The 27,974-nt window shown below is 50.0% G+C and overlaps 2 protein-coding genes across 2 annotated transcripts in view; one reads left to right on the top strand and one right to left on the bottom strand.

Annotated features, from left to right (window-relative positions):
* tmem63c (transmembrane protein 63C) overlaps positions 1-7,859 on the top strand; it is a 192,514-nt gene extending 184,655 nt beyond the window's left edge. The window contains exons 16-19 of the mRNA XM_070871360.1: positions 51-218; positions 1,171-1,286; positions 6,121-6,195; positions 6,820-7,859. Coding sequence (XP_070727461.1) covers positions 51-218; positions 1,171-1,286; positions 6,121-6,195; positions 6,820-7,032 — 572 coding nt within the window. The 3' untranslated portion in view covers positions 7,033-7,859. The remainder of the gene's footprint in view (positions 1-50; positions 219-1,170; positions 1,287-6,120; positions 6,196-6,819) is intronic.
* Positions 7,860-14,791: 6,932 nt separating this feature from the next.
* pomt2 (protein-O-mannosyltransferase 2) overlaps positions 14,792-27,974 on the bottom strand; it is a 136,873-nt gene continuing 123,690 nt past the window's right edge. Inside the window, exon 21 of the mRNA XM_070871355.1 lies at positions 14,792-15,366. Coding sequence (XP_070727456.1) covers positions 15,261-15,366 — 106 coding nt within the window. The 3' untranslated portion in view covers positions 14,792-15,260. The remainder of the gene's footprint in view (positions 15,367-27,974) is intronic.

Below are 27,974 nucleotides of genomic sequence, written 5' to 3'. Positions count from 1 at the left end.
CCAGTCTCTCTCCCCCCCCAGTGAGATTGTTTGTGTTGAATTACTCTCAGGGCTGCTGTACATGTTGCTGAAGCACCTGGTCGATCGATACAACATTTACTATGCCTGCCTGCCCACCAAACTCAACCACCGGCTGCACGCCGCTGCAATCAGCCAGGTCATCATCGCACCGATCCTCTGCATGTTCTGGCTCCTCTTCTTCTCAGTACTGCGACTTGGTATGTAGTGAGCTCCTGACCCCCGACCTCCTGGTACCTGACCCCCGCCCTTCCGACACCCTGACCCCCGCCCTCCCAGCACCTTGACCTCCCGGCACCCTGACCCCCGACCTCCTGGTACCTGACCCCACCCCGACCTCCCCACACCCTGACCCCCGCCCTCCCAGCACCTTGACCTCCCGGCACCCTGACCCCCGACCTCCCGGCACCGTGAATCCCCCCCCTTGACCTGCCGACACCTTGATCCCCGCCGCTCTGGCTCCATTGCAGAGTGACCAGGGATTCAGTGAAACCAGAGTCAGGTCACGGCTACCCGTTTCACTGACGTGAATCATTCCTGCAGCAGCTGACCCCGAGCCCCTCCTCCCCGACCCAGTGACCCCCCCTACCCGACTCAGTGACCCCCCCCGAGCCCCTCCTCCCCGACCCAGTGACCCCCCCCCCGAGCCCCTCCTCCCCGACCCAGTGTCCCCCCCGAGCCCCTCCTCCCCGACCCAGTGACCCCCCCCGAGCCCCTCCTCCCCGACCCAGTGTCCCCCCCGAGCCCGACTCAGTGACCCCCCCGAGCCCCTCCTCCCCGACCTAGTGACCTCCCCCTACCCGACCCATTGACCCCCCGAGCCCGACTCAGTGACCCCCCCCCCCGAGCCCTCCCTGACCCATTGACCCCTCTGAGCCCCTCCTACCCGACCCAGTGACCCCCCCCGAGCCCTCCCTCCCCGACCCAGTGACCCCCCCCGAGCCCCTCCTACCCGACCCAGTGACCCCCCCCGAGCTCTCCCTCCCCGACCCAGTGACCCCCCCGAGCCCCTCCTACCCGACCCAGTGACCCCCACGATTGCCGTCCTGAGGCTGGTGCGGGGCCCACCAGTGTAAGGGGGGGGGTTGTGTTGCTGAAAGTTGGAGAGATTTGAGCTGTGGTTCGGCCAGTAATGGGTGGTTTTATTTCCAGGGCCAGTCCAACCCATCACCCTCTTCACCTTCGTCACTCTGCTTCTCTGCATCGTCTTCTCGCTGTTTGCATTCTGCATGAAAGGACTCCACAAACTCAAATCTCAAAACTACCAGGTAAATGGTGTCCACCCAGAGGGTGTGTGGGTGTGGGGTTGTGTGTGGTGGGGGGATTGGGGTGAGGTGTGTGGGTTGGGAGGAGGGGGTGTGTGTGGGAGAGGGGTTGGGTGTGGTGTGGGGTGTGAGTTGGGGGGAGAGGGGCTGGGTGTGGTGTGGGGGGGGATGTGGGGTGTGGGTTGGGGGGAGAGGGGGTATGGGGAGAGGGGTTGGGTGTGGTGTGGGTTGAGGGAGAGGGGGTATGGGGAGAGGGGTGTGGGTGGGGGGAGGGGGTGTGTGTGGGAGAGGGGTGTGGGGTGTGAGTTGGGGGGTATGGGGAGAGGGGTTGTGTGTGGGAGAGGGGTGTGGGGTGTGAGTTGGGGGGTATGGGGAGAGGGGTGTGGGTTGGGGGGAGTGGTTGGGTGTGGTGGGGTGGTTGTTACCCACAGTATCACACACCACAGTTCCTGCTGCAATTACAGAGAGCAAACATGGATTTGTAAAGGGTCGGTCATGTCTAACGGATCTAATTAATTATTTTTGAGGAAGTAACTAAAGTAGTGGACAGGAGAATGTCTATGGATGTAGTTTATAGGGATTTCCAAAAGGCATTCAATAAGGTTCCACATCGCAGACTGTGAGCTAGAATTAATGTTCGTGCAATTGAAGGCAAATGATTGAGCTGTTGGGTAATTGGAGAGGTGGGAGAGGACAGAGATGGGGATAATGGGCATGTACTCGAATCGGAAGCAAGTGATGAGTGGTGTCCCACAAGGATCTGCGCTGGGACCTCAACTATTCACTGTATTTATTAATGGCTTGGATCACACAACAGAGAGCCATATATCCAAGTTTACCAGTGACACAAAGATTGGAGGTGCAGTAAGTTGTGTCGACAGGAACATAAAATGACAGAGACATTGATAGATGAAGTGAATGGACAAAACGGTGGCACATTGATTTCAACGCAGTCTGAGGTCATCCATTTTGGACCAAAAAAGGATGGATCTGTATTATTTAAATGGTGAAAAGCTGGGAAAGGTGGGTGTTTCAGAGATTTAGGGGTCCATGTACACAGATCACTGAAATGTGGTCGTCAGGTACAACAAATAATCACACAGGCTAATGGCATGTAAGCTTTATAACTGGAGGGCTGGAATATAAAGGGAAGGGAGTTTGGCTCCTGCTATACAAAGCCCTGGTTAGACCACACCTGGAGCACTGTGTACAGTTCTGGGCATCGTACCTTAGAAAGGATATATTGGCCTTAGAAGGTGGGCAGCACAGAGTCACCAGAATGATGCCTGGATCCAAGGGCTAGATTATGAGGAGACATTACATACACTAGGCTGGTATTCCCTGGAATTTAGGTCACAGGGCGATTTGATTGAGATTTTTAGGATTTTGATAGGGTAGAGAGAGAGAAACTTTTTCCGCTGATGGGGGATTCTCGGACAAGGGGATATAACCTGAAAAATCTGAGCCAGGCCATTCAGGAGAGAAGTTAGGAAACACTTCTTCACACAAAGGGTGGGAGCAAACGCAATGGATGCGAGCTCAATTAATGCAGCTTGAACCTTCCTTATCCAGAACTCCCTTATCCAGAACCATTCCCAGCCGCCGGGTGGCACATGCGCAGAACTCCAACATGAACAAATTGAAGTCCTTCCTCGCTGCCGACTCCCACAATTACTGGCCTGACCCCGCAATCCACCGCACCCCCCCTGTCATGATCTCTCTGCTGCACTCCCAGCCCCAAGCCAGCCAGCCCTGATATACCCAGCTCAGTACCTGTACCATCCAATTTAACGTGACCACCCCTCGTCCGGAAAACTCCCTTATCCAGAACAGGCCAGGTCCCCAGGGTGCCGGATAAGGGAGCTTCAACCTGTATTTTAAATCTGAGATCAGCAGCCTTTTGCTAGCCGAGGGTATAAAGGGATATGGAGCCGAGGCAGGTAAATGCAGTTCAGCCGTGATCTTGTTGAATGGTGGAACGGGCTCGAGGGGCTGAAAGGCGTCCTCCTGTTCCTGTGTAACAGGCTCAAGGGGCTGAATGGCCTCCTCCTGTTCCTGTGTAACAGGCTCGAGGGGCTGAATGGGCCTCCCCTGTTCCTGTGTAACAGGCTCGAGGGGCTGAATGGGCCTCCCCCTGTTCCTGTGTAACAGGCTCGAGGGGCTGAATGGGCCTCCTCCTGTTCCTGTGTAACAGGCTCGAGGGGCTGAATGGGCCTCCCCCTGTTCCTGTGTAACAGGCTCGAGGGGCTGAATGGGCCTCCCCCTGTTCCTGTGTAACAGGCTCGAGGGGCTGAATGGGCCTCCTCCTGTTCCTGTGTAACAGGCTCGAGGGGCTGAATGGGCCTCCTCCTGTTCCTGTGTAACAGGCTCGAGGGGCTGAATGGGCCTCCTCCTGTTCCTGTGTAACAGGCTCGAGGGGCTGAATGGGCCTCCCCCTGTTCCTGTGTAACAGGCTCGAGGGGCTGAATGGGCTTCCTCCTGTTCCTGTGTTCCCAATAACACAGAATCACACACTTTACAAAGTGCAATTAAGGGAGCACAGCTTCACTGCGTGGGATTTGTTCAAACATAAATTAGTAACATGTCTGGTATTCTTAACGCTCAGGACCAACAGTCGTGAGGTGAGACTGCAAGAGAAGAGAGAGAGCGATGGTACAGCAGGTAGATAGAGAGCAACAGCGGTATACTCAATCAGCATTTACTCTGGTTAATGCTCAGTTCTGAGCGCATTTACTTGAACAGATAGAGCTTTGCACTGAAGGAACTGGATCACTGCTGGAGCTCAGGGATAAACCCCTCCCGCTGTATAGACTCCGGCCTGTAACTCACTCCCGGGTATCTGTTATTCTATATATAAACCCCCCGAATAGATCCCAGCCTGTAACTCACTCCCGGGTATCTGTTATTCTATATATAAACCCCCCCGAACCCCTCGATTAGATCCCAGCCTGTAACTCACTCCCAGGTATCTGTTATTCTATATATAAACCCCCCGAACCCCTCGATTAGATCCCAGCCTGTAACTCACTCCCGGGAATCTGTTATTTTATATATAAACCCCCGAACCCACCGATTAGATTCCAGCCTGTAACTCACTCCCGGGTATCTGTTATTCTATATATAAACCCCCGAACCCCTCGATTAGATCCCAGCCTGTAACTCACTCCCGGGAATCTGTTATTTTATATATAAACCCCCGAACCCCTCGATTAGATTCCAGCCTGTAACTCACTCCCGGGTATCTGTTATTCTATATATAAACCCCCCGAACCCCTCGATTAGATTCCAGTCTGTAACTCACTCCCGGGTATCTGTTATTCTATATATAAACCCCCCGAATCCCTCGATTAGATTCCAGCCTGTAACTCACTCCCGGGAATCTGTTATTCTATATATAAACCCCTGAACCCCTCGATTAGATTCCAGCCTGTAACTCACTCCCGGGTATCTGTTATTCTATATATAAACCCCTGAACCCCTCGATTAGATTCCAGCCTGTAACTCACTCCCGGGTATCTGTTATTCTATATATAAACCCCCGAACCCCCCGATTAGATTCCAGCCTGTAACTCACTCCCGGGTATCTGTTATTCTATATATAAACCCCCCCCGAACCCCTCGATTAGATTCCAGCCTGTAACTCACTCCCGGGTATCTGTTATTCTATATATAAACCCCCCGAACCCCTCGATTAGATTCCAGTCTGTAACTCACTCCCGGGAATCTGTTATTCTATATATAAACCCCTCGATTAGATTCCAGCCTGTAACTCACTCCCGGGTATCTGTTATTCGATATATAATTCCCCCGAACCCCTCGATTTGATTCCAGCCTGTAACTCACTCCCGGGTATCTGTTATTCAAAATATAAACCCCCCGAACCCCTCGATTAGATTCCAGCCTGTAACTCACTCCCGAAATCTGTTATTGTATATATAAACCCCCCGAACCCCTCGATTAGATCCCAGCCTGTAACTCACTCCCGGGTATCTGTTATTCTATATATAAACCCCCGAACCCCTCGATTAGATCCCAGCCTGTAACTCACTCCCGGGTATCTGTTATTCTATATATAAACCCCCCGAATAGATTCCAGCCTGTAACTCACTCCCGGGTATCTGATATTCTATATATAAACCCCCCGAACCCCTCGATTAGATCCCAGCCTGTAACTCACTCCCGGGTATCTGTTATTCTATATATAAACCCCCCGAACCCCTCGATTAGATTCCAGCCTGTAACTCACTCCCGGGTATGTTATTTTATATATAAACCCCCCGAACCCCTCGATTAGATTCCAGCCTGTAACTCACTCCCGGGTATCTGTTATTCTATATATAAACCCCCTGAACCACTCGATTAGATCCCAGTCTGTAACTCACTCCCGGGTATCTGTTATTCTATATATAAACCCCCTGAACCCCTCGATTAGATTCCAGCCTGTAACTCACTCCCGGGTATCTGTTATTCTATATATAAACCCCCTGAACCCCTCGATTAGATTCCAGCCTGTAACTCACTCCCGGGAATCTGTTATTCTATATATAAACCCCCTGAACCCCTCGATTAGATTCCAGCCTGTAACTCACTCCCGGGTATCTGTTATTCTATATATAAACCCCCTGAACCCCTCGATTAGATTCCAGTCTGTAACTCCTCCAGCCCTGCTGCCCAACTAACTGAGCGTCCCCTCCGTCAGGGACAGATCGTCGGGCTCTGGTAATGTCTTTCTAAGCTGCCTTCAGTCAGAAGTTTGCGAACATTGCCTGCGTGCCTCCCCCTTGCTGTCCCTGTGTTGGGGTGTGTCTGATTCTCACTTATTCCCCACTGTTCTCAGATGGCGGACCAGCAGTCTGACGGTGTGTTCACAGACGGAGAACGCAGCAGTGTGTCGTCAACACCAAACTCCCACGTAAGTCAGGGACATGTCTGACAGGCGGGCTGTCTCCTTAAATCTCAGCATCGATGGAACTGGGGTTAACTGTGTGCTCGCTTGTCTGTCTGTCAGTCTCCCGCCTGATTTCTGGTGTTTCAGAAACGGTGGAGTTGGTGGGTCTGAGCCGGTGGTTAGTCTCCCCCTGGCTGTACGGTGACTTTCAGTCTCTTGTTTCAGTTGCTGCCGGACACACGGGTCGTGTTTGTCAAACATTACTCCCATGTTCCAGGTCTAAAACTGCTCAACACGTGGGCCCCAAAACCCCTTCAATATCTCAATTCAGGGCCTCACTCCTGATGGTATTCCTCTAATTCTGCCCTCCTGACCATCCCCGATTATAATCGCTTCACCATTGGTGGCCGTGCCTTCAGCAGCCTGGGCCCCAAGCTCTGGAACTCCCTCCCTAAACCCTCTCCTTCCTCCTTTAAGACTCTTTGACCAAGAGTGGCTCCCCCCCCCCCCCCCAAAGGCGAGTTAGAAAACAATGTTGCTGCAAGGCATGGAGCCCCCACCCTCACTCAAACTCCCCCTCCCCCACACCCAACCCCCTCGGTTATCTGGCTACTCTCTGTGCTAACCGGCCCACCTCCCCGATTCTAGGTGTTTGTGGCAGCTGTTCTCCAGGACCCGGAGCTGGGACTGACACCTGCTGCCTCCCCTGCACATCAGACTTACGGAACCATGGAGAATCGCGCCGATGAGACCAAATCGGAGGACTCCAGCCGAATGCAAAACGTTGAAACAGATTTGGAAAGTGAGCAGCATGAGCCAAGTCGAGGATCGGTGATGGAGAGAGAGACTCGCTACCACTAGTACCTGCTGCGGGTAACATTGCTGGGGAATGCTTATCTCTTACCGGAGGCGCTGTATTTTAACACCAGACACCGGCCGACTGTGGAGGGCAATGAGGACTGAGATCAGAGCCCTGGGGTGTGAATGGTGGGTTGGAGCCATCTGCATTTATAACTCTGCCTGTGATAGCAACCAGCATGTCCCAGTGAATGCTGCATGTTTCCAAGGGCCAGACAGTAAGTATTGTGTGCTGCACCGGGCCTGCAACTCTGCTGCAACATGGCCCCGTCACAGCACATCGCAAACAAGGTGCCTGAAGACAGTGTCGCTCACTGACCCAATATATGACCGAGGCCTGGCGTCCTCCGATGTTCTTACATTATAGATTACCGCTGTACCATTTCACACCAGTTGCCTCTCATTGTGTTGCTGCCTAATTCTTTGATTTAAATTGACAGATAAATGTGTGATTTATCTCTTCATCCAGCCCATTGCACCTGGCTCTTTATTTCACTCAGCATTTCATATCCTGCCCCTTCCCCCCCCCAACCCCCACCCCCCTCCCCGCCCCCCCCCCCTTCCCTGACCCAGACACAGCCCCCGACACAAGCCCCTTTGAGGCGGGCATGTTATTAGGCCGGCCCAGGGGGCAGGAGGGGATGTATTCGGGGTGAGGTCATCTGATAAGAGCATAATTGGTTGCCTACATTCATGACATGTTCGAATAGTGGTTAAGATGGAGGTTTCTGCATCCACACAAAAAGGAGACATTGCATCCAATGGGGGGGTGGGGAGGAGGCAGTTTGTCAGGCAAAGGCTGGAGCCTCCCGACGTTGTGGCAACACCAAAATCACCGTCCGTCCACATTGTCATTGCCTGAGGTGGTGCCTGTTGCAATGAGCAAGTTGCTCAGACCTCTCTGACCCAATTGTGAGGATGGACTGTTACCTTGACACATGCTTCAATGAGGCTGCCCCTTTAAATCCACATGCATTAAGCACCCTGCTTGCAGCTCACGCATGAAGATGAACCTCAGCACACATCAGAAATAGGAGGTCAGCCATTCGGCCCCTCGAGCCTGCTCCGACATTCAACAGTTCATGGCTGATCTTCAACCTCAACTCCACCTTCCTGCATATATCCCTGAATGGCCAAAAATCTATCGATCTGTCTTGAATATACACAATGATTGAGCACCCATAGCCCTGTGGAGAAGAGAATTCCTGAGGTTCGCCCTCGACTGAAGGAATGTCTCATCGCAGTCCGAACTGACCGACCCCTTATTCTGTGTCTATGGGCCTTAGTTCGAGCTCTCAGCCAGAGAACACGTCCTCACACATCGACTCGGTCAATCCCTGTAAGAACTTTATATGTTCCAGTGAGATCACCTCTTATTCTTAACTTTACAGAATGTAGGTCTCGTCTACTCAATCTCTCCTCGGGACAATCCCCCCCCGCCCAGGAATCAGCACACCCTGGTTACATTATTGTAATATTAATTTTGATCATCATTGTCCTCAATTAATAATCCACGTTACCATTTAAGAACTACAGAATCTTACAAATAGATCTTCTATCCCAACACGTCTGTGCTAATGTTTTTCTCCAAGGCACGCCATACCCTTTAATATCCCACCCAGTCGAATCCCACTCTTCCCCCCCCCCCCCACCTTTAATATCCCACCCACTCTCCCCCTCACTCCCCATACCCTTTAATATCCCACCCACTCTAATCCCACTCACTCCCCATACCCTTTAATATCCCACCCACTCTAATCCCACTCTCCCCCTCACTCCCCATACCCTTTAATATCCCACCCACTCTAATCCCACTCACTCCCCATACCCTTTAATATCCCACCCACTCTAATCCCACTCTCCCCCTCACTCCCCATACCCTTTAATATCCCACCCACTCTAATCCCACTCACTCCCCATACCCTTTAATATCCCACCCACTCTAATCCCACTCTCCCCCTCACTCCCCATACCCTTTAATATCCCACCCAGTCTAATCCCACACTCACCCCGCCACCCGTTAATATCCCACCCACTCTAATCCCACTCAAGGAGTGAGAGAGAGAGGTACTTTTGAGTTAACTCTACTCCAAATGTAGCTATCAACGTACAACATGGATCGATTCTGGAGACAAACAATTCAAGAGGGACCAGTTAAGACGGGAGTTTGCTGTTTTGATATACCAGCTCGCAGACAGGACCAGCCAGAGGAAAAGGCAAAACCAACTCAAGCTCCCACATCAAAAGATCTAGCTGCAGAACTTGTTGCTAAAACTATCAGTGTATCTGGAGTAAGATAAACCAATCACACTCTGAATATATCCGTAAGCCTTGCTAAGTTAAGCTCTTAACTTGTCGACGATATAGAGTTCAGGTATGGATTAACCCTTGGATATTGAGGCTAGTATCACCTTAAATCTTCCGGGGAATTCTCGCAACTGCCTTTGTAACCTCAAATATTACTTCCACTAATATCTGCTAAATATTTTACATATTTCAGTGTTGCATTTGTGTTATAAGATTAATAAACAAATGTAATTGTGACTTCAAAGTCTGACTTTCTCTTTGAATGAATGTTGCAGAGGGAGAGGTTATTGCTGTAGAGAAACACAGAAAATAGGTGCAGGAGGAGGCCATTCGGCCCTTCGAGCCTGCACCACCATTCAGTTAGTTCATGGCTGATCATTCCCTCAGTACCCCTTTCCTGCTTTCTCTCCATACCCCTTGATCCCCTTAACCATAAGGGCCATATCTAACATCTTCCTGAATATATCCAATGAACTGGCATCAACAACTCTCTGCGGCAGGGAATTCCACAGGTTCACAACTCTCTGAGTGAAGAAGTTTCTCCTCATCTCAGTCCAAAATGGCTTACCCCTTATCCTTAGACGATATCTCCTGGTTCTGGACTTCCCAAACATCGGGAACATTCTTCCCGCATCTAACCTGTCCAGTCCCGTCAGAATCTTATACGTTTCTATGAGATCCCCGCTCATCCTTCTAAACTCCAGTGCATAAAGGCCCAGTTGATCCAGTCTTTCCTCATATGTCAGTCCAGCCATCCCTGGAATCAGTCTGGTGAATCTTCGCTGCACTCCCTCAATAGCAAGAATGTCCTTCCTCAGATTAGGAGACCAAAACTAAACAATATTCCAGGTGAGGTCTCACCAAGGCCCTGTACAACTGCAGTAAGACCTCCCTGCTCCTGTACTCAAATCCCAAGCTATGAAGGCCAACATACCATTTGCCTTCTTCACCGCCTGCTGTACCTGCATGCCAACTTTCAGTGACTGATGAACTAGCTCTCGTTGCACCTCCCCTTTTCCTAATCTTCCGCCATTCAGATAATATTCTGTCTTCCTGTTTTTGCCCCCAAAGTGGATAACCTCACATTTATCCACATTATACTGCATCTGCCATGCATTTTCCCACTCACCTAACCTGTCCAAGTCACTCTGCAGCCTCTTAGCATCCTCCTCACAGCTCACACCGCCACCCAGTTTAGTGTCATCTGAAAACTTGGAGATATTACACTCAATTCCATCATCTAAATCGTTAATGTATACTGTAAATAGCTGGGGTCCCAGCACTGAGCCCTGCGGCACTCCACTAGTCACTGCCTGCCATTCTGAAAAGGACCCGTTTATCCCGACTCTCTGCTTCCTGTCTGCCAACCAGTTCTCTATCCACGTCAGTACATTACCCCTAATGCCACGGGCTTTAATTTTGCACACCAATCTCTTGTGTGGGACCTTGTCAAAAGCCTTTTCAAAGTCGAAATACACCACATCCACTGGTTCTCCCTTGTCCACTCTACTAGTTACATCCTCAAAAAATTCCAGATGATTCGTCAAGCATGATTTCCCTTTCATAAATCCATGCTGACTTGGACCGATCCTGTCACTGCTTTCCAAATGCGCTGCTATTTCATCCTTAATGATTGATTCCAATATTTTCCCCACTACTGATGTCAGGCTAACCGGTCTATAATTACCCGCTTTCTCTCTCCTTTTTTAAAAAGTGGTTTTACATTAACTACCCTCCAGTCCATAGGAACTGATCCAGAGTCGATAGACTGTTGGAAAATGATCACTAATGCATCCACTATTTCCAGGGCCACTTCCTTAAGTACTCTGGGATGCAGACTATCAGGCCCCGGGGATTTATCGGCCTTCAATCCCATCAATTTCCCTAACACAATTTCCCGCCTAATAAGGATATCCTTCAGTTCCTCCTTCTCACGAGACCCACTGTCCCCTAGTACATTTGGAAGGTTATTTGTGTCTTCTTTCATGAAGACAGAACCGAAGTATTTGTTCAATTGGTCTGCCATTTCTTTGTTCCCCATTATAAATTCACCTGAATCCGACTGCAAGGGACCTACATTTGTCTTCACTAATCTTTTTCTCTTCACATATTTATAGAAGCTTTTGCAGTCAGTTTTTCTGTTCCCTGCAAGCTTCCTCTCATACTCTATTCTCCCCCTCCTAATTAAACCCTTAGTCCTCCTCTGCTGAATTATAAATTTCTCCCAATCCTCAGGTTTGTTGCTTTTTGTGGCCAATTTATATGCCTCTTCCTTGGTTTTAACACTATCCTTAATTTCCCTTGTTAGCCACGGTTGAGCCACCTTCCCCGTTTTATTTTTACTCCAGACAGGGATGTACAATTGTTGAAGTTCATCCATGTGATCTTTAAATGTTTGCCATTGCCTATCCACCGTTAACCCTTTGCCAGTCTATTCTAGCCAATTGACGCTTCATAGCATTGAAGTTAAGTTCAGGACCCTAGTTTCCGAATTAACTGTGTCACTCTCCATCTTAATAAAGAATTCTACCATATTATGGTCACTCTTCCCCAAGGGGCCTCGTTTAACAAGATTGCAAATTAGTCCCTTCTCATTACACATCACCCAGTCTAGGATGGCCAGCCCTCTAGTTGGTTCCTCGACATATTGGTCTAGAAAACCATCCCTAATACACTCCAGGAAATCCTCCTCCACCGTATTGCTACCATTTTGGTTAGCCCAATCAATATGTAGATTAAAGTCGCCCATGATAACTGCTGTACCTTTATTACATGCATCCTTAATTTCTTGTTTGATGCTGTCCCCAACCTCACTACTACTGTTTGGTGGTCTGTACACAGCTCCCACTCACGTTTTCTGCCGTTTGGTATTCCGTAGCTCCACCCATACCGATTCCACATCATCCAAGCTAATGTCCTTCCTTATTATTGCATTAATTTCCTCTTTAACCAGCAACGCCACCCCACCTCCTTTTCCTTTCTGTCTATCCTTCCTAAATGTTGAATACCCCTGGATATTGAGTTCCCAGCCTTGGTCACCCTGGAGCCATGTCTCATATCCGTTAACTACCATCTGCGCAGTTAATTCGTCCACCTTATTCCGAATACTCCTCGCATTGAGGCACAGAGCATTCAGGCTTGTCTTTTTAACACACTTTGCCCCTTTAGAATTTTTCTGTAATGTGGCCCTTTTTGCCTTGGGTTTCTCTGCCCTCCACATTTACTTTTCTTCTTTCTATCTTTTGCTTCTGCCTCCATTTTATTTCCCTGTCTCGCTGCATAGGTTCCCATCCCCCTGCCATGTTCGTTTAACTCCTCCCCAACAGCACTGGCAAACAGTCCCCCTAGGACATTGGTTCCGGTCCTGCCCAGGTGCAGACCGTCCGGTTTGTACTGGTCCCACCTCCCCCAGAACCGGTTCCAATGTCCCAGGAATTTGAATCCCTCCCTGCTGCACCATTCCTCAAGCCACGTATTCATCTGAGCTATCCTGCAATTCCTACTCTGACTATCACGTGGTAATGGTAGCAATCCTGAGATTACTACTTTTGAGGTCCTACTTTTTAATTTAGCTCCTAGCTCCCTAAATTCGTCTCGTAGGACCTCATCCCTTTTTTTACCTATATCGTTGGTACCTATGTGTACCACGACAACTGGCTGTTCATCCTTCCTTTTCAGAATGTCCTGCACCCGCTCCGAGACATCCTTGACCCTTGCACCAGGGAGGCAACATACCATCCTGGAGTCTCGGTTGCGGCCGCAGAAACGCCTATCTATTCCCCTTACAATAGAATCCCGTGTCACTGTCGCTCTCCCACTCTTTTTCCTGCCCTCCTGTGCAACAGAGCCAGCCACGGTGACATGAACTTGGCTGCTGCTACCCTCCCCTGACGAGTCATCCCCCTCAACAGTACCCAAAGCCGTGTATCTGTTTTGCAGGGGGATGACCGCAGGGGACCCCTGCACTACCTTCCTTGCACTGCTCTTCCTGCTGGTCACCCATTTACTATCTGGCTGTGTAACCTTTACCTGCGGTAAGACCAGCTCACGAAACGTGCTATTCACGTCATTCTCAGCATCGTGGATGCTCCAGAGTGAATCCACCCACAGCTCCAGTGCCGCAATGCGGTCTGTCAGGAGCTGCAGGCGGATGCACTTCCCGCACACGTAGTCGTCGGGGACACCAGAAGCGTCCCTGACTTCCCACATAGTACAGGAAGAGCATAATACGTGTCCGAGCTGTCCTGCCATGACTTAACCCTTATATTACTTAAGTTGGCTGCAGGGACTGATGGCCTGGGAAGTCCCAGTTAAATTGGGGAGGGGGGTGAGATTAATGTCTGGGACCAGGGCTCTCGGTGTGCTGGGGGTGGGGAGAGCAGCCACCTCTGGTTGGAGCCGTTCCTGGAGGCGATCAGGTGATGTCCGGATCACATAACTTCTCCAAAGATAAACATACTGTATAAAGCGTGGTCCCCTACAGTCGAGAATCTTTATTTGTGGTCTTGTGCCAAAAGCTCTTGTGTGAGGTTCCTATAAACAGGTGGCCACCAAGAGCAGGTGACAAGGGGAACCCAGGGCCTGAAAGGGGAAACCAGTCTCTCCATTTCTGCTCACCACTCACCCCCAGCCCCCAGTCACCTCCCCCCAGCCCTCAGTCACCCCCCCCCAGCCCCCAGTCACCTCCCCCAGCCCCCAGTCACCCCCCCCCAGCCCCCAGTCACCCCCCCCCAGCCCCGAGTCACCTCCCCCAGCCCCCAGTCACCTCCCCCCAGCCCTCAGTCACCCCCCCCAGCCCCTAGTCACCTCCCCCCAGCCCCCAGTCACCCCCCCCCCAGCCCCTAGTCACCTCCCCCAGTCACCTCCTCCCAGCCCCCAGTCACCTCCCCCCAGCCCTCAGTCACCACCCCCCAGCCCCCAGTCACCTCCCCCCAGCCCTCAGTCACCCCCCCCCAGCCCCCAGTCACCCCCCCCCAGCCCCCCAGTCACCAGTCACCTCCCCCCAGCCCCCAGTCACCCCCCCCCCAGTCAACCCCCCCAGCCCCCAGTCTCTCTCCCTGCCCCCAGCCCCCATTCTACAATATCCCCAACCCCCCCTCATCCATTCAAATCCTCCAGCCCCCTCCCCCCAGCCTCCTCCCCCTCCCCCCAGTATCCTCAGCCCCCCCTCCCCTCCCTACAGTATCCCAAGCCCCCCCTCCCCACAGTATCCCCAGCCCCCTCCCCCAGCGGTCTGACAGTATCCCCAGCCCCCCCCCCCCAGCGGTCTGACAGTATCCCCAGCCCCCTCCCCCAGCGGTCTGACAGTATCCCCAGCCCCCTCCCCCAGCGGTCTGACAGTATCCCCAGCCCCCTCCCCCAGCGGTCTGACAGTATCCCCAGCCCCCTCCCCCAGCGGTCTGACAGTATCCCCAGCCCCCTCCCCCAGCGGTCTGACAGTATCCCCAGCCCCCTCCCCCAGCGGTCTGACAGTATCCCCAGTCCCCAGCCTGGAGCTGGCTGGCAGCACCTTACGGAGCAGCAGTCAGTGCGACATCACACATCACAACAGAAGGCAGCAATTTGGGTTTTTCAGAAAATTACCAAGTTCAGGAGCAGCAGTTCCCGAACGGAATGGACACTGTCCCGTGGGCAGTGAGAATTCTCACATCATCAATAGTTACCACTCAATGCAGTTACCACTTTCTATCGCTTCATGTTCAACACCTGCATCAACCGCTGGCTCTTGGCCCAAGTTACGGGGTAAATCACACGCGGTATTCATCGTCAGTTCCATGGGGAAGAGGTTAATAAGTCCGTCACTTGCTACGAAGACGATAGAAGATTTTATCAAAAATTTAAGGCGATGGAAGTTGTCCCGCCCTCTGTTCAACAAAATCTTGTCCAGCCGTGTGCCAGTGACCATCTGTGACCTCTGGGAAGGCTCAGAACTCCCAGGATTCCATCCACCTCAATCCTGCCATTGGACTGTCAGGATCCTGAGCGAGTGGGCCAATCATCCCATAGGATAGGGGATGGAACAAGTAGAAGCTGGAATAAAAAAAACAATAGAATCATAGAGTGGTTCATCATCATCATCACAGGCAGTCCCTCGGAATCGAGGAAGACTTGCTTCCACTCTAACAATGAGTCCTTAGGTGGCTGAACAGTCCGATACGGGAACCAGAGTCCCTGTCACAGGTGGGACAGACAGTGGTTGAGGGAAGGGGAGGGTGGGACACGTTCCTTCCACTGCCTGCGTGGAAAAAGGCCACTGGGCCCGTCGAGCCCGTGCCCACTCTGAGCCAGTCCCACTCCCGCCCTTTCCCCGTAACCCTGCGAATTGTTTCCCTCAGGTATTTATCCAACTCCCTTTTGAAATCCATGACTGAGTCTGCCTCCACCACCCTCTCAGGCCGTGCATTCCAGATCCCAACCACTCGCGGCGTAAGAAGTTTTTTCTTACGTCGCCTTTGGTTCTTTGGCCAATCACCTTAAATCTGTGTCCTCTGGTTCCCGACCCTTCCACCAATGGGAACAGTTTCTCTCTCTATCTACTCTGTCCAGACCCCCCATGATTTTGAACACCTCGATCAAATCTCCTCTCAACCTTCTCTGCTCCAAGGAGAACAACCCCAGCTTCTCCAGTCTATCCACGTCACTGAAGTCCCTCATCCCTGGAACCATTCTCGTAAATCTTTTCTGCTCCCTCTCTAAGGCCTTCACATCCTTCCTCCAGTGCGGGGCCCAGAATTGGACACAATACTCCAGTTGAGGCCGAACCAGTGTTTTATACAGGTTCATCATAACTCCCTTGCTTTTGTACTCTGTGCCTCTATTTATGAAGCCCAGGATCCCGTAAGCTTTAACCACTTTCTCAACCTGCCCTGCCCCCTTCAGTGATTTGTGTACATATACCCCCCGGTCTCTCTGATCATGTACCCCCTTTTAGGATTGTACCCTTTAGTTAAAATTGCCTCTCCTCATTCTTCCTACAAAAATGTATCATTTCGCACTTTTCTGCGTTGAATTCCATCTGACCCGTGCCCGCCCATCCCACCAGCCTGTCTGTGTCTTCCTGAAGTCTAAGGAATAGATTAAAGTATGGGACAGTTGATGAGCAGTGGCAGACATTTAAGGAAATATTTCATAACTCGCAACAAAAATATATCCCAATGAGAAGGAAAGACTGTAAGAGAAGGGATAACCATCCGTGGCTAACTAAGGAAATAAGGGATGGTATTAAATTGAAAACAAGGGCATACAATGTGGTCAAGACTAGCGGGAGGCCAGAGGATTGGGAAACTTTTAAAAGCCAGCAAAGAACGACGAAAAAAATGATACAGTGGGAAGATAGATTATGAAAGTAAACTGACACGAAATATAAATACAGATAGTAAGAGTTTCTACAGGTACATAAAAAGGAAGGCGAGTGGTGAAAGTAAATGTTGGTCCCTGGAGAATTGATAATGGGGAACAGGGAAATGGCAGAGACGATGAACAAATATTATGTATCGGTCGTCACAGTAGAAGACACTAAAAACATCCCAATAGTGGATAATCAAGGGGCTATCGTTAGGGAGGAACTTAATACAATCACTATCACTAATGAAGTAGTACTCAGTAAAATAATGGGACTAAAGGTGGACAAGTCCCCTGGACCTGATGGCCTGCATCCTAGGGTCCTAAAAGAAGTGGCTGCAGGGATAGTGGATGCATTGGTTATAATTTACCAAAATTCCCGGGATTCTGGGGAGGTCCCAGCAGATTGGAAAACTGCAAATGTGACGCCCCTATTTAAAAAAGGAGGCAGACAGAAAGCAGGAAACTATAGACCAGTTAGTCTAACATCTGTGGTTGGGAAAATGTTGGAGTCCATTATTAAGGAAGCAGTAGCAGGACATTTGGAAAAGCATAATTCAATCAAGCAGAGTCAGCATGGTTTTATGAAAGGGAAATCATGTTTGACAAATTTGCTGGAATTCTTTGAGGATGTAACGAACAGGGTGGATAAGGGGGAACCAGTGGATGTGGTGTATTTGGATTTCCAGAAGGCATTCGATACGGTGCCACATAAAAGGTTACTGCACAAGATAAAAGTTCACGGGGTTGGGGGTAACATATTAGCATCGATAGTGGATTGGCTAACTAACAGAGAACAGAGAGTCGGGATAAATGCGTCATTTTCCGGTTGGCAAATAGTGACTAGTGAGGTGCCGCAGTGATTGGTGCTGGGTCCTCGACTATTTCGAATAGACATCGATGATTTAGATAAAGGAATTGAATGTAATATCTCCAAGTTTGCAAATGACACTAAGCTGGGTGGTGGTGTGAGCTGTGAGGAGAACGCCAAGAGGCTGCAGGGTGACTTGGACAGGTTAGGTGAGTGGGCAAATGCATGGCAGATGCAGTATAATGTGGATAAATGTGAGGTTATCCACTTTGGAGGCAAAAACATGAAGGCAGAATATTATCTGAATGGTGGCAGATTAGGAAAAGGGGAGGTGCAACGAGACCTGGGTGTCATGGTACATCAGTCATTGAAGGTTGGCATGCAGATACAGCAGGCGGTGAAGAAGGCAAATGGTATGTTGGCCTTCATAGCGAGGGGATTTGAGTATAGGAGCAGGGAGGTCTTACTGCAGTTGTACAGGGCCTTGGTGAAGCCTCACCTGGAATATTGTGTTCAGTTTTGGTCTCCTAATCTGAGGAAGGACGTTCTTGCTATTGAGAGAGTGCAGCAAAGGTTCACCAGACTGATTCCCGGGATGGCGGGACTGACATATGAGGAGAGTCTGGATCGACTGGGCCTGTATTCACTGGAGTTTAGAAGAATGAGAGGGGATCTCATTGAAACATATAAAATTCTGACGGGACTGGACAGGTTAGATGCAGGAAGAATGTTGCCGATGTTGGGGAAGTCCAGAACCAGGGGACACAGTCTAAGGATAAGAGGTAAGCCATTTAGGACCGAGATGAGGAGAAACTTCTTCACTCAGAGAGTTGTTAACCTGTGGAATTCTTTACCGCAGAGAGTTATTGATGCCAGTTCATTCGATATGTTCAAGAGGGAGTTAGATATGGCCCTTAAGGCTGAAAGGATCAAGGAGTATGGAGAGAAAGCAGGAAAGGGGTACTGAGGGAATGATCAGCCATTATCTTAATGAATGATGGTGCAGGCTCGAAGGGCCGAATGGCCTACTCTATGTTTCTAAGATAGGTTGAGTAGGTTGGGCCTATACTCATTGGATTTCAGAAGAATGAGAGGTGATCTTATCGAAACATATAAGATAATGAGGGGGCTCGACAAAGTGGATGCAGAGAGGATGTTTCCACTCATAGGGGAAACTAAAACTAGGGGACATAGTCTCAGAATAAGGGGTGCCCATTTAAAACTGAGATGAGGAGGAATTTCTTCTCTCAGAGGGCTGTAAATCTGTGGAATTCTCTGCCCCAGAGAGCTGTGGAGGCTGGGACATTGAATATATTTAAGGCGGAGATAGACAGATTTTTGAGCGATCAGAGAGTAAAGGGTTATGGGGAACGGGCGGGGAAGTGGAGCTGAGTCCATGAACAGATCAGCCATGATCTTATTGAATGGCTTAATCCTGCTCCTATTTCTTATGTTTTTATGGTCTGATCACTCTTCTTCCTCACTGTTCACTATACTTCCAAGTTTTGTCTCATCTGCAAATTTTGAAATTGTGCCCTGTATACCCACATCCAAATCATTAATATATATCAAGAAAAGCAGTGGTCCCAGTACCGACCCTGGGGAACACCACTGTATACCTCCCTCCAGTCCCAGAAACAACCGTTCCTTACTACTCTCTGTTCCTGTCACTGAGACAATCCCGTATCCATGCTGCCACTGTCCCTTTTATTCCATGGGCTTCAACTTTGTTGCAAGCCGATTATGTGGCACTTTGACAAATGCTTAATTACCATTTGCTGTGTAACTTCAGGCACATCAGATTCTGCACTGGCTAAAGAGAAAGACATTGAATGGTGCAGAGGGAATGGCACGTGGGGAAAGGGGCCCGGGGGGATGGTGCGGTGGGGGGAATCATGTCGGGGGGGGGGGGGGGCGGGGGAAAGAGGGCCCAGGGGGAATGGTGCTGGGGGATGGGGCAGGCACTGAGGGATACAATGCTGGATGGGCCAGGCACTGAGGATACAATGCTGGGATGGGCCAGGCACTGAGGGATACAATGCTGGGATGGACCAGGCACTGAGGATACAATGCTGGGATGGGCCAGGCACTGAGGATACAATGCTGGGATGGGCCAGGCACTGAGGGATACAATGCTGGGATGGGGCAGGCACTGAGGGATACAATGCTGGGATGGGCCAGGCACTGAGGGATACAATGCTGGGATGGACCAGGCACTGAGGATACAATGCTGGGATGGGCCAGGCACTGAGGATACAATGCTGGGATGGGCCAGGCACTGAGGGATACAATGCTGGGATGGGCACTGAGGGATACAATGCTGGGATGGGCCAGGCACTGAGGATACAATGCTGGGATGGGCCAGGCACTGAGGATACAATGCTGGGATGGGCCAGACACTGAGGGATACAATGCTGGGATGGGCCAGGCACTGAGGATACAATGCTGGGATGGGCCAGGCACTGAGGGATACAATGCTGGGATGGGCCAGACACTGAGGGATACAATGCTGGGATGAGCCAGGCACTGAGGATACAATGCTGGGATGGGCCAGGCACTGAGGGATACAATGCCGGGATTGAACATTCAATTTGGGGCACTTGGGTTTAAGTCCCATGCAGACATTTGCCATCGAGTCTCTCGCACAGCACAGGAGGAAACCCAAAGTACCAGGCCGAGTAATTACAGGCCTGTCAGCCTAACCTCAGTGGTGGGGAAATTATTGGAAAAAGTCCTGAAGGACCGGATAAACCTACATTTAGAAGGGAAAGGATTAATCGGGGACAGTCAGCACGGATTTGTTAAGGGAAGGTCGTGTCTCACTAACCTGAATGAATTTTTTGAGCAGGTAACCAGGAGGGTCGATGAGGGCAGTGCGTTTGATGTCGTGTACATTTATTTTAGCAAAGCTTTAGATAAGGTCCCACATAACAGGCTGGTCCCAAAAGTAAAATCCCATGGGACCCAGGGCAAAGTGGCAAGTTGGATCCAAAATTGTCTCAGAGGCAAGAAGCAAAGGGTAATGGTTGATGGATGTTTTTGTGACTGGAAGGATGTTTCCAGTGAGTTCCACAGGGCTCAGTACTGGATCTCTTGCTTTTTGTGGTGTACATGAATTTTCTAAACTAGGGGACCGAGGGTCTAGTGAGAAGGAGGAACTGAAGGATATCTTGATAAAGCTGGAAATTGTGTTAGGGAAATTGATGGGATTGAAGGCCGATAAATCCCCAGCGCCTGATAGTCTGCTTCCCAGATTACTTAAGGAAGTGGCCCTAGAAATGCATTGGTGATCATTTCCCAACAGTCTATTGACTCTGGATCAGTTCCTATGGACTGGAGGGCAGCGAATATAACACCACTTTTTAAAAAAGGAGGGAGAGAGAAAACGGGTAATTATAGACCGATTAGCCTGACATCGGTAGTGGAGAAAATGTTGGAATCAATTATGAAAGATGAACTAGCAGCATATTTGGAAAGCAGTGACAGGATTGGTCCAAGTCAGCATAGATTTATGAAAGGGAAATCATGCTTGACAAATCTTCTGGAATTTTTTGAGGATGTAACTAGTAGAGTGGACAAGGGAGAACAAGTGGATGTGGTGTATTTGGACTTTCAAAAGGCTTTTGACAAGGTCCCACACGAGAGATTGGTGTGCAAAATTAAAGCACATGGTATTGGGGGTAATGTACTGAGGTGGATCGAGAACTGGTTGGCAGACTGGAAGCAGAGAGTCGGGATAAACGGGTCATAGAAACAAAGAAACATAGAAAATAGGTGCAGGAGCAGGCCATTCAGCCCTTCTAGCCTGCACCGCCATTCAATGAGTTCATGGCTGAACATGAAACTTCAGTACCCCATTCCTGCTTTCTCACCATACCCCTTGATCCCCCGAGTAGTAAGGACTTCATCTAACTCCCTTTTGAATATATTTAGTGAATTGGCCTCAACTACTTTCTGTGGTAGAGAATTCCACAGGTTCACCACTCTCTGGGTGAAGAAGTTCCTCCGCATCTCGGTCCTAAATGGCTTACCCCTTATCCTTCGACTGTGACCCCTGGTTCTGGACTTCCCCAACATTGGGAACATTCTTCCTGCATCTAACCTGTCTAAACCCATCAGAATTTTAAACGTTTCTATGAGATCCCCTCTCATTCTTCTGAACTCCAGTGAATACAAGCCCAGTTGATCCAGTCTTTCTTGATAGGTCAGTCCCACCATCCCGGGAATCAGTCTGGTGAATCTTCGCTGCACTCCCTCAATAGCAAGAATGTCCTTGTACACAATACTCCAGGTGTGGCCTCACCAAGGCCCTGTACAACTGTAGCAACACCTCCCTGCCCCTGTACTCAAATCCCCTCGCTATGAAGGCCAACATGCCATTTGCTTTCTTAACCGCCTGCTGTACCTGCATGCCAACCTTCAATGACTGATGTACCATGACACCCAGGTCTCGTTGCACCTTCCCTTTTCCTAATCTGTCACCATTCAGATAATAGTCTGTCTCTCTGTTTTTAACCACTCAAGTGGATAACCTCACATTTATCCACATTATACTTCATCTGCCATGCATTTGTCCACTCACCTAACCTATCCAAGTCACTCTGCAGCCTCATAGCATCCTCCTCGCAGCTCACACTGCCACCCAACTTAGTGTCATCCGCAAATTTGGAGATACTACATTTAATCCCCTCGTCTAAATCATTAATGTACAATGTAAACAGCTGGGGCCCCAGCACAGAACCTTGCGGTACCCCACTAGTCACTGCCTGCCATTCTGAAAAGTACCCATTGACTCCTACTCTTTGTTTCCTGTCTGACAACCAGTTCTCAATCCACGTCAGCACACTACCCCCAATCCCATGTGCTTTAACTTTGCACATTAATCTCTTGTGTGGGACCTTGTCGAAAGCCTTCTGAAAGTCCAAATATACCACATCAACTGGTTCTCCTTTGTCCACTTTACTGGAAACATCCTCAAAAAATTCCAGAAGATTTGTCAAGCATGATTCCCCTTTCACAAATCCATGCTGACTTGGACCTATCATGTCACCATTTTCCAAATGCGCTGCTATGACATCCTTAATAATTGATTCCATCATTTTACCCACTACTGAGGTCAGGCTGACCGGTCTATAATTCCCTGTTTTCTCTCTCCCTCCTCTTTTTAAAAGTGGGGTTACATTGGCTACCCTCCACTCCATAGGAACTGATCCAGAGTCAATGGAATGTTGGAAAATGACTGTCAATGCATCCGCTATTTCCAAGGCCACCTCCTTAAGTACTCTGGGATGCAGTCCATCAGGCCCTGGGGATTTATCGGCCTTCTATCCCATCAATTTCCCCAACACAATTTCCCGACGAATAAAGATTTCCCTCAGTTCCTCCTCCTTACTAGTCCCTCTGACCCCTTTTATATCCGGAAGGTTGTTTGTGTCCTCCTTAGTGAATACCAAACCAAAGTACTTGTTCAATTGGTCTGCCATTTCTTTGTTCCCCGTTATGACTTCCCCTGATTCTGACTGCAGGGGACCTACGTTTGTCTTTACTAACCTTTTTCTCTTTACATATCCATAGAAACTTTTGCAATCCGCCTTAATGTTCCCTGCAAGCTTCTTCTCGTACTCTATTTTCCCTGCTCTAATCAAACCCTTTGTCCTCCTCTGCTGAGTTCTAAATTTCTCCCAGTCCCCGGGTTCGCTGCTATTTCTGGCCAATTTGTATGCCACTTCCTTGGCTTTAATACTATCCCTGATTTCCATAGATAGCCACGGTTGAGCCACCTTCCCTTTTTTATTTTTACGCCAGACAGGAATGTACAATTGTTGTAATTCATCCATGCGGTCTCTAAATGTCTGCCATTGCCCATCCACAGTCAACCCCTTAAGTATCATTCGCCAATCTATCCTAGCCAATTCACGCCTCATACCTTCAAAGTTCCCCTTCTTTAAGTTCTGGACCATGGTCTCTGAATTAACTGTTTCATTCTCCATCCTAATGCAGAATTCCACCATATTATGGTCACTCTTCCCCAAGGGGCCTTGCACAATGAGATTGCTAATTAATCCTCTCTCATTACACAACACCCAGTCTAAGATGGCCTCGAGAAAACCATCCCTTATGCACTCCAGGAAATCCTCCTCCACCGTATTGCTTCCAGTTTGGCTAGCCCAATCTATGTGCATATTAAAGTCACCCATTATAACTGCTGCACCTTTATTGCATGCCCCCCTAATTTCCTGTTTGATGCCCTCCCCAACATAACTACTACTGTTTGGAGGTCTGTACACAACTCCCACTAACGTTTTTTGCCCTTTGGTGTTATGCAGCTCTACCCATATAGATTCCACATCATCCAAGCTAATGTCTTTCCTAACTATTGCATTAATCTCCTCTTTAACCAGCAATGCTACCCCACCTCCTTTTCCTTTTATTCTATCCTTCCTGAATGTTGAATACCCCTGAATGTTGAGTTCCCAGCCCTGATCATCCTGGAGCCACGTCTCCGTAATCCCAATCACATCATATTTGTTAACATCTATTTGCACAGTTAATTCATCCACCTTATTGCGGATACTCCTTGCATTAAGACACAAAGCCTTCAGGCTTGTTTTTTTTAACACCCTTTGTCCTTTTAGAATTTTGCTGTACAGTGGCCCTTTTTGTTCTTTGCCTTGGGTTTCTCTGCCCTCCACTTTTCCTCATCTCCTTTCTGTCTTTTGCTTTTGCCTCCTTTTTGTCTCCCTCTGTCTCCCTGCATTGGTTCCCATCCCCCTGCCATATTAGTTTAACTCCTTCCCAACAGCACTAGCAAACACTCGCCCTAGGACATTGGTTCTGGTCCTGCCCAGGTGCAGACCGTCCGCTTTGTACTGGTCACACCTCCCCCAGAACCGGTTCCAATGCCCCAGGAATTTGAATCCCTCCCTGCTGCACCACTGCTCAAGCCACGTATTCATCTGTGCTATCCTGCGATTCCTACTCTGACTATCACGTGGCACTGGTAGCAATCCCGAGATTACTACTTTTGAGGTCCTACTTTTTAATTTAGCTCCGAGCTCCTTAAATTCGTCTCGTAAACTGATCCCTTTTTTTTTTTAACCTATGTCGTTGGTACCAATGTGCACCACGACAACTGGCTGTTCTCCCTCCCATTTCAGAATGTCCTGCACCCGCTCCGAGACATCCTTGGCCCTTGCACCAGGGAGGCAACATACCATCCTGGAGTCTCAGTTGCGGCCGCAGAAACGCCTATCTATTCCCCTCACCATTGAATCCCGTGTCACTATCGCGCTCCCACTCTTTTTCCTGCCCTCCTGTGCAGCAGAGCCAGCCACGGTGCCATGAACTTGGCTGCTGCTGCCCTCCCCTGATGAGTCATCCCCCCCAACAGTACCCAAAGCGGGTCCTTTTCAGAATGGCAGGCAGTGACTAGTGGAGTGCCGCAGGGCTCAGTGCTGGGACCCCAGCTCTTTACAATATACATTAATGATTTGGATGAAGGAATTGAGTGTAATATCTCCAAGTTTGCAGATGACATTAAACTGGGTGGCGGTGTGAGCTGTGAGGAGGACGCTAAAAGGCTGCAGGGTGACTTGGACAGGTTAGGTGAGTGGGCAAATGCATGGCAGATGCAGTAAAATGTGGATAAATGTGAGGTTATCCACTTTGGGGGCAAAAACATGAAGGCAGAATATCTGAATGGCGGCAGATTAGGAAACGGGGAGGTGCAACGAGAACTGGGTGTCATGGTTCATCAGTCATTGAAAGTTGGCATGTAGGTACAGCAGGCGATGAAGGCACCAAATGGTATGTTGGCCTTCATAGCTAGGGGATTTGAGTATAGGAGCAGGGAGGTCTTGCTGCAGTTGTACAGGGCCTTGGTGAGGCCTCACCTGGAATATTGTGTTCAGTTTTGGTCTCCTAATCTGAGGAAGTACATTCTTGCTATTGAGAGAGTGCAGCAAAGGTTCACCAGACTGATTCCCGAGATGGCGGGACTGACATATGAGGAGAGACTGGATCGACTGGGCCTGTATTCACTGAAGTTTAGAAGGATGAGAGGGGATCTCATAGAAACGTACAAGGTTCTGACGGGACTGGACAGGTTAGATGCAGGAAGAATGTTCCCGATGTTGGGGAAGTCCAGAACCAGGGGACACAGTCTTAGGATAAGGGGTAGGCCATTTAGGACTGAGATGAGGAGAAACTTCTTCACTCAGAGAGTTGTTAACCTGTGGAATTCCCTGCCGCAGAGAGTTGTTGAGGCCAGTTCATTCGATATATTCAAGAGGGAGTTAGATATGGCCCTTACGGCTAAAGGGATCAAGGGGTATGGAGAGAAAGCAGGAAAGGGGAACTGAGGGAATGATCAGCCCTGATCTTATTGAATGGTGGTGCAGGCTCGAAGGGCCAAATGGCCTACTCTTCCACCTATTTTCTATGTTTCTATGATTAAGAAGTTTGCAGATGATACAAAAATAGGCCGTGTGATTGATAATGAAGAAAAAAGCTGTAGACTGCAGAAAGATATCAATGAACTGGTCAGGTGGGCAGAGCAGTGGTAAATAGAATTTAATCCAGAGACGTGTGAGGTAATGCATTTGGGGAGGGCTAACAAGGCAAGGGAATACACATTAAATGGGAAGATACGGAGAGGTGTGGAGGAACAGAGGGACCTTGGGGTGTGTGTCCACAGATCGTTAAAGGTAGTAGGACAGGTCGATAAGGTGGTTAAAAAGGCAGTCCGAATACTTGTATTCTAAGCCTCAGCTAATAAATACAAGAGCAGGGAGGTTATGCTTGAACTGTATAAAACACTGGTTAGGCCACAGCTGGAGTACTGCGTGCAGTTCTGGTCACCACATTACAGGAAAGATGTGATTGCACTGGAGAGGGTGCAGAGGAGATTTACCAGGATGGTGCCGGGACTGGAGAATTTTAGCGATGAGGAAAGATTGGATAGGCTGGGGTTGTTTTCCTTGGAACAGAGGAGGCTGAGGGGAGACCTGATTGAGGTGTATAAAATTGAGGGACCGAGATAGAGGAGATAGGAAGAACCTTTTTCTCACAGTGGAGGAGTCAATAACCAGGGGGAGTACATTTCAAGTATCGGTACCGGAACAGAGAACATTACGAACCATGGGAGGTCTCGCTTTCCGGTACCTGGCGACATTGCCCGGGCTCCTGCGTGTGCGCGCGCTGGCAGCCTGTGGGCGGCTCCCCTCAGCACACAACCACTGACTGTCAGTCACTCCAGCCAATCGCCCCACACATTCACTGACCGACAGCCGCTCCCAGCCAATCACCACACACATTCACTGACTGACAGCCGCTCCCAGCCAATCACCACACATTCACTGACTGACAGCCGCTCCCAGCCAATCACCACACATTCACTGACCGACAGCCGCTCCCAGCCAATCACCACACATTCACTGACTGACAGCCGCTCCCAGCCAATCACCACACATTCACTGACTGACAGCCGCTCCCAGCCAATCGCCACACACTCACTGACCGTCAGTCACTCCAGCCAATCACCACACACTCACTGACCGACAGCCGCTCCCAGCCAATCACCACACACTCACTGACTGACAGCCGTTCCCAGCCAATCGCCACACACACTCACTGACTGACAGCCGTTCCCAGCCAATCGCCACACACACTCACTGACAGCCGTTCCCAGCCAATCGCCACACACACTCACTGACCGTCAGTCACTCCAGCCAATCACCACACACTCACTGACTGACAGCCGCTCCCAGCCAATCACCACACACTCACTGACTGACAGCCGCTCCCAGCCAATCGCGCCACACACTCACTGACTGACAGCCGCTCCCAGCCAATCGCCACACACTCACTGACCGACAGCCGCTCCCAGCCAATCGCGCCACACACTCACTGACTGACAGCCGCTCCCAGCCAATCACCACACACTCACTGACTGACAGCCGCTCCCAGCCAATCGCCACACACTCACTGACCGACAGCCGCTCCCAGCCAATCACCACACACTCACTGACCGACAGCCGCTCCCAGCCAATCGCGCCACACACTCACTGACTGACAGCCGCTCCCAGCCAATCACCACACACACTCACTGACTGACAGCCGCTCCCAGCCAATCACCACACACACTCACTGACCGACAGCCGCTCCCAGCCAATCACCACACATTCACTGACCGACAGCCGCTCCCAGCCAATCACCACACACACTCACTGACCGACAGCCGCTCCCAGCCAATTGCCACACACTCACTGACTGACAGCCGCTCCCAGCCAATCACCACACACTCACTGACTGACAGCCGCTCCCAGCCAATCGCCACACACTCACTGACCGACAGCCGCTCCCAGCCAATCGCCACACACTCACTGACTGACAGCCGCTCCCAGCCAATCACCACACACTCACTGACTGACAGCCGCTCCCAGCCAATCGCCACACACTCACTGACCGACAGCCGCTCCCAGCCAAT

This window comes from Pristiophorus japonicus, unplaced genomic scaffold, assembly GCF_044704955.1.
Source record: "Pristiophorus japonicus isolate sPriJap1 unplaced genomic scaffold, sPriJap1.hap1 HAP1_SCAFFOLD_246, whole genome shotgun sequence".
Classification (NCBI taxonomy): Eukaryota; Metazoa; Chordata; class Chondrichthyes; family Pristiophoridae; genus Pristiophorus; species Pristiophorus japonicus.
Note: the sequence above shows the minus strand (reverse complement) of the source record. Positions and strands in the feature narration are given on the sequence as shown.